Below are 7,116 nucleotides of genomic sequence, written 5' to 3'. Positions count from 1 at the left end.
GAAAAGTAAATGAAAATACACTATTATATAGTGTATTTTCATCAGAGGTGAATAGAGGTACACTATTATATCATTCTTATGACTACTAACCATTCACTAATTTATTTTTGTATCTTTTAAGGAGAACCCCTGCTGCCCCAGCCATTCCTCATAAAACTTATGTTCTGGCCCCTAGAAGTGATGGAAAACCAAAAGAGATAAGACATGTTCTACAGAGATAAGTCAAAACAAATTTATGTCCATGCAAGCCAGAGCCAAACCATGGATATTTTAGTAGGGTTTTTTCCTGCCCCAAGTAAGGGTCACAAAAAATCCCTTTACCTTACCCCAAGGTAGGCACAAAAGAGCCTGTGACTTTATGACGGTGTTTTTCCATGTGAGATTCGTGTACTGATGGCAATAGTCTGAGAAAGGGCAGCTCAGCCTCACCCCAGCCTTGACACCCAGAACCATCTTTGCCATGCCAGCTCCCAAAATTAGATGGTAGTCAGTGCATGGAGCTTTATGGATGACCCACACACAACATTATGGCTTCTACAGGGAACAGCTCATCATATACAGGACTCATGGTTATGGTTTTCTCCCTCCTGCACTGAGCTCTGAAAACACTCACAGCTACAAAGTCCATCCCACAGGTGCTGAAAAAGCTAAAAGGCTGATGTAACCACTGTTGAATGTCTGGCTCCTTGGAGAGCTCACAGCCTGGTGCAGCTGCTTGTGTCAGATTTTATGAGAAATAGAAACCAAATTATACCTCTGGTTTCAAACATTGTCCCCAAATCGATAGGAGGCCCTATCCCACAGCATGCCTGATTCAGTGCCAGGGCATTTAATTACTTGTAGACAACACTGCCCGGGGGTGGGCATGCCATGGAATTGGGTTGCGGTGGAACAGCCTGTGGGACACACCCAAATAGTGGAGAAAATTAAATGCTAGTGTTGCAAGGGTTCGATCACAGTCCAAGTAGGTAAATAAAAAGGCTTTTTCCTACCAATTTATTCTTCCAGCTTGGAATGAAGCCTTTGTATCTTTTCACACAACCACCAGCTCAGGCCCAGTTACATTTCCTGCTTCTACTACCATGTAGTCAAGTCCATGTAGTCAAGTCCAGCCAAATGATCTGGCTGCAAAATATGGGAGTCAAAAGAGTTGTGTTCAATTCCTAGCTGTGCCATAAACTTGACAAGGGGAAAACAGCTCCCTTTCCATGACTATCTCACCTCATATTTCATTTAAAAAACAGTTTTGCTTTTCCCTCCATTCAGTTCACAGATGCCTTGAAAATATAAAAGACACTTTTTCATAATGCTGTACTTGCTTTAGGGTTGAGGAGGATGGGGGTGGGAAGGGAGGGAGCAAGGGTGGGCAGAAGTCTTTAATAAATAAACATCTTCAAAGGTGAAGGACAGAAAAGCTTTAAACCAGTATCACTCCACCTCCTATAACAGGCAAGCAAACAAAAAAAGGGCCTGACTGTACTGATTAAAAGATAAACACAACCAGTACCATGTCTTTTTAGCTTACCTAGTAATATTCAAAGGACTAGTTCATGGTATTTTAAATACTTGGGGCAATGCTCAGTGCTACATCTGAATGCTTTGATGCTGCAGGCAATGTAACTACTGCCTGATGCTTGTATGAAGTCCTAAATATAAACCTTTGCCTGTGAACTAAAATTACTAATGGAATTTGGCTCTAGCCACAGAAAGGATTTAAAATCTCCTATCTAAAGCCTTATTTGATCATGTCTCCTTTGCTGGTTGCAGTATTCTGTATCAGATATGCAATTACCCAGATTCTTGTGTTGTGGTCACTGTATTAATTAAAGTTACCACAATTTAAAATTTATTATGATTAGGCCCATGTTTCTGATTAAGAATTCCCACAAAGAAGTATCAGTTTATAGGTTAGGAAGCATACATGTATTTATCCAGTTATGTCCAAGAGATATTGGCCAGTGGAGCCTTGACTTGCAGTCAGCTGTGCTGGGTTCATTGGGTACTCTGTGCTTGGGCCATGCCTGCAGTCACCAGTCACCTGGGGCATCCTTCTGTCAGGGGCCTGGCTCAGATGACAGATGCCTAGAAATTTTTCAGAAGTGACTAAATTGTTATTTTTCATCCTGGTCAAAATTTCTGGCAAAACCCCTAGAAGTTATGTCTCAGAAATCTACATGAATAGTAGCCCTACTGAGAGCAGAGGGAGGAATTAAGCCTTCTATTAAACCTTGTGTCCCAGACCAGTAATTTTGACTTTTCCCATCTGCTCCAGCAAATCTGTCATGAAGGACACACAAAGGACCAATATAGCTGCTTTGGGAAGTGGAATTTACATGTCCAACTCAGAAGTTAGGTCTTATGTGACAATGACACTCAGCAAATAAGGAGAAATTCTGAAAAACATGGAGAGTCAGTTTAGGGGGCAGGGCAGAAACATACTGGAGCTGAGTTTTGGTTTGTGTGAATATCTATGTGTGTGTGTGTGATAACCAGCATATGTCTCAAATAACAGGATGCACAGAGTTGTTGTGGCTGCCCCATCCCTGGAAGTGTTCAAGGCCAAGTTGGAGACAGCTTTGAGAAACTTGCTCTAATGGAAAGTGTCCCCACCCATGGTAAAGGGGTTGGAACTAAATGATCTTTAAGGTCCTTTCCAACACAATACTTTGATAACTGTGTGTTTAGCTAAATGGAATATTCCCTATGTAATCCTGATATCCACCAATTGAAATATCTTCTTAGTTGGGAGGGTCTGCATGTTCTTCTTTCCTCAAGATGGAACAGATGCTAGAAAAACAAAAGGAGTAACTGCAAATAATTTTTAATTAAATATCTTTAAATTTATTCTGTCAGATTTTTTTTTGTCTGAAAACGTGCAGAAACATACTGTGCAGTGCATGACAGCATGACTGAGGGTGTGTCTGTTCAAGAACTGATCTGCCAAGATTCTGAAGGAATGAAAATTAAAGTTACAATATTTCTTAACTAAGGGAATATGCTGCTTGATTTCCTGGTTTGCTCATCAAAATCTATTCTTTGTTTAAAAGAGCCTATCTAAAGTCCCTTAAATTTTGCCAAGCCTTGAAACATGCACACAGTGAAGCCTGTACCTGGGATCAAACACTTTGCAAAAATACCTAAAAATAATCATTTAGATGTTTGAAGAATTTTACATAGGACCATGATCTTTAATGTACAAAGTATGCTACAACAGTTTGGATAAATGTGACCTGACATAAGCAATTAAAATTTCCTATAATAAATCATAACATTATTTACTGGAAGTTAGATATTTATCCAGTCTGTGGTATCTCAGCTCATTTTTTCTGTGTTTCTATGAAAAACTGAATTCTTGTGCTTAGAGGCACATAATCTGTGTAATCTATAAAAAACACAAGCAATTTTTCCAGCTAAATGTCTCAATCACAGAACAGCAATAAACTCACAGAACTGAAACAGAGAGCACATCAACCCATAATTTCAAAATCTGTGCAGAGAAATGCCAAAGAACACATTTTAAAGTAATTCCAGCAGATAATTTAAACAAAGTCCTAGCAAAGGCCTTCAACAGTCAAATTGATACCTAGGTAGGTTATTTTAAAATCCATTTTCTTCCATGTTTAGCCTTTGTGAACCCTTAATTTATGCAAAATGGATTGAAGGCAAAAGAAAAAAAAATCCGGTAATCCGTGGCACTGTTTTGTTCAACAGAAATATTTCTTTGGAAACACATCTACTCCACTAGTTAGGAAAGGAACAGAAATTCCAGAATCCTTCTTCATGATTGCTTAAAATTTCCTTTCTAAATCTCTAATATATTAATGCAAATAAATAATAAAACTACATCACCACCATCATTTTCTCTACCTCAGAGAGGAAAATGAGAAATAGCTACTTTATTTTTAGAGTGTTATCAAAAAATTATTTTGAGAGTATGTTAATCTTAATTCAACACTACAAACCAGACTGTTTCAATCTGGCTAAGGAAAAGAGCCAAGTGAAGAGAAGCAAGGAATGTATGTATTTTTAGTTTATTATTTATTGAAGAAGTAGTCCAACTGGGAATAGGCTCGATCTCTGGAGCTGGCCACACAAAAGAATTTCCAAAGATACCCTGACACATGAAGTCCAAACACATCTCCACATTATATCCATGACTGAGCAACAGCCTCAGCATCATGTCACCATTCAAAGAATATCAAATGCCCTGGGGAAATACGTATCATTAAGCAACAAAATTAGCAGTTGTCATCTGCTCCATAAGATAGGAGTAGCTTTACAATTCCATGGCTGTCAGCTCTCACTGCTATGAGAACACAGTTCTCATTAAAAAAGGATCCTTATTTGGATTTGCTCCTGCTTTGAGCAATATTTTGGTGCAAAGAATCTCTTATTAGAAACAGCACGACAAAGTGCAGTCTCTCTTCTGTCATCATATGTATTTGAAGTTATGTGTTCAGACAAGAGAGCGTTGACATCCAAACAATTTTCCATGACAAGCTCTAGACACTGGCTCTGGCTGTCCACAGCAGAATGAACAGTGCTTGAACCACTGCATTAAAGTTTGGGATGTGGCTGCAATGAGATACTTCCTGCCCCTAAAAAACAGTCACAAAACTAGGCAGGAGTAACTTCCTTACAGGAAAAAAATAAGCCTCATCCATCTATGTTCTTAGTTACCACCTAGACTTCTTACAAAAGATCAAAACATAGAAACACCAGTTTTGAGCACTGTCAAATAAGATGTGCTTAAGTTGTTCCAGTGGTTTTCAGTTAATTCTAAGGAGCGTGTTTTGCATTTTGCTTCATTTATGCTAAAAAGTTAATTAAATCTAATCAAACACAGGTACTTCTAAAATAGAAATGTACATAAATATACATTTGTAAGTTTACTACAAACATCTTTGATGTAACCTTGTGCCACATCGCCTCTCAGAGAAAATGTGAAGTCCAAGTTCATACTCACAGGTGATGCCCCTCATAAGCCACTTTGTGTATGGGAAGCAGCCCTGCCCCACCAGGCACATTGCCACTTCCTCCATATTTCAAAAGCAGAGCTCTGCAGCCTAGACTACATCCTCCAGCTGCTTGAAACATTACTGGTACACAATCATCTGCTAAGGCCTTGACACGTCCACCTCAAAGGAAGATACAGAACTTATATTTATATCCAAAGTGATTTACAGATCATCATAAAAACAAACCCAGAGTACTTTCCTCCTTATTTTCAGATATATTTAAGTTAAAACTTTACTAAAGCACAGAATATTTTTTGTGGCAAATATAAAACTCAAAATCAAAATAAGAGGTGTACAGACACAAGTTCAAGTGCTCACCTGAGTGGGCTCTGCTTTGACTGTAAGCATTACAACTGAGGACTTTCAAACTGACATATTTCAAATATACTTCATTAATTAATACCAATATAATTGCGCACGTGGAAGGAAGGGTAGGAGTGAGGGAGAGGGATGGAGTGGAGTAAAGAGAAACACAGAAGGGCAAGAAGAGCATGTATAGCAATCTCTCCTAGACTGAAATGGATTGCTTTCAACTCTGCCACTCCTCCCACTTGCATTACAGAAACATGTAAGCATCACTCCAGTCCAGCAGAAACTCACGTATGCTTCCCTTCCTTCCAGCTAATTTCCTCTTTTTTTTCCTGAAAGATCTCAGCATTCAGGCAAGATGTATGCCAGTGCAGAGCTGAATTTCTCTTTTCCTGACTACATATCATCATGATTAAGATGCTCCAGCACATCACAGTGACCACATTCAGCCATAACCCCTAATGGTGTTACTCAATATTTGTACTTAATGTTCACATTTCCATCATTCTTCAGAACATCAACAATGTCTTTGCATCTCTGTTTTGCAGCTTCTTGCATTGTTGACCAATAAGTTTCTCCTTCTAATTTATGGTTTTGGGATAAACACCCTTTTCCAGGATCATTTGCACATTTTACACAAAGCCAGTTTTTGCTGCCAAAGTTAGTGCTGTTTTCCATTGCATGTTTTTTATTGCCACGTTGATTCATAAGATGCTAGAGGTAAGAAAGTGAAAAAAGATAAAGCACAAGGCTGTTAACACATGCACATATATCAGAAATCCTTAGATGCTAAGTTTTTATTAAAAGTATTTGTAATTATGTCAACCTAACTGTCAAACATACTGAATACTGAATAGTAATTTTTGCTTTGTCTGTAAGCTTCTGAACAAAATGTTAAAAATGGTCCAATTTATTTGCTGGTGTAAACTGATGCAACTTTTCTAAAACCAGAAAATTTGCTGGAACTTTTAAACAACATAAGCAAGATGATTATGTCTATGGAGGACTTGGTCATACTGCTTTTAGTTAACAGTTCTAGCCTGTTGGTGTCTTCATTATTCTATGTTTCTTTGTTGCTCCCCTTATCTTATGGGATATTTTAACCTTTCCTGCCATCTAAAGTGACTTCAAATACTTGTGGAATTGGCTGAACTGCAACCTGATGGAGTAGAAACCACTCTCTTAGATCAGTTTCCTACAAAGCATATGTCAGGTTCACAGGTTCTTGAAGCCCAGATACTTGACCTTACAAACTTGAACAGATAAATGTGATGCAGTTGAAAAACAATGTCAAAAGCTCAGATTGGCAAAGGGACTATTTCATTTAATTTTAGGGTGTGGTTTTTGTTTTGTTGTTTGTTTGTTTTATTCTGTTTTTACCCCAGAACACCTTGCTTCATGGATATTACAATTTTCCTATTGTTCTCACTAGGTGATAGAATAAAATGGTATCATCTCATGTCATAAATTATCTCTTTAATGGCCCTTAATATATAAAACCCCCCAAAACAAACCCCAAACACTCACAAATATTGTTTTATCTTTATACTGCCAAAGCATAGTGTATTAAAGAAGAAAAAGGTCTTTGAACTCACCACACTATTTCTGCAGTCGTGAAGTTTAATGGACATTCATATGAGTTTGGTACACAAGGTCAGGGGATGGTCAAGCCATGCCAGCTATTATTTTCAAGGTGTGAGAGTCATTGAAATGCTCAGTGGATCAGTAACAGAGTATGTCAAACCTTTTAACTATAGTCATCGACTTAATTCAGTCTGTTCGTATCACC

The 7,116-nt window shown here is 38.2% G+C and overlaps 1 protein-coding gene across 1 annotated transcript; it reads right to left on the bottom strand.

Annotated features, from left to right (window-relative positions):
- Positions 1-3,943: 3,943 nt before the first annotated feature.
- Positions 3,944-5,097, bottom strand: ASB15 (ankyrin repeat and SOCS box containing 15). Its single transcript, XM_059847931.1, is given in 7 exon segments — positions 3,944-4,200; positions 4,203-4,241; positions 4,244-4,328; positions 4,331-4,389; positions 4,392-4,555; positions 4,557-4,598; positions 4,967-5,097. Coding segments are annotated over 7 exon segments (777 nt in total).
- Positions 5,098-7,116: the final 2,019 nt, after the last annotated feature.

Source organism: Haemorhous mexicanus, chromosome 5 (genome assembly GCF_027477595.1).
Source record: "Haemorhous mexicanus isolate bHaeMex1 chromosome 5, bHaeMex1.pri, whole genome shotgun sequence".
Classification (NCBI taxonomy): domain Eukaryota; kingdom Metazoa; phylum Chordata; class Aves; order Passeriformes; family Fringillidae; genus Haemorhous; species Haemorhous mexicanus.
This window is presented reverse-complemented; position numbering and strand designations above follow the sequence as displayed.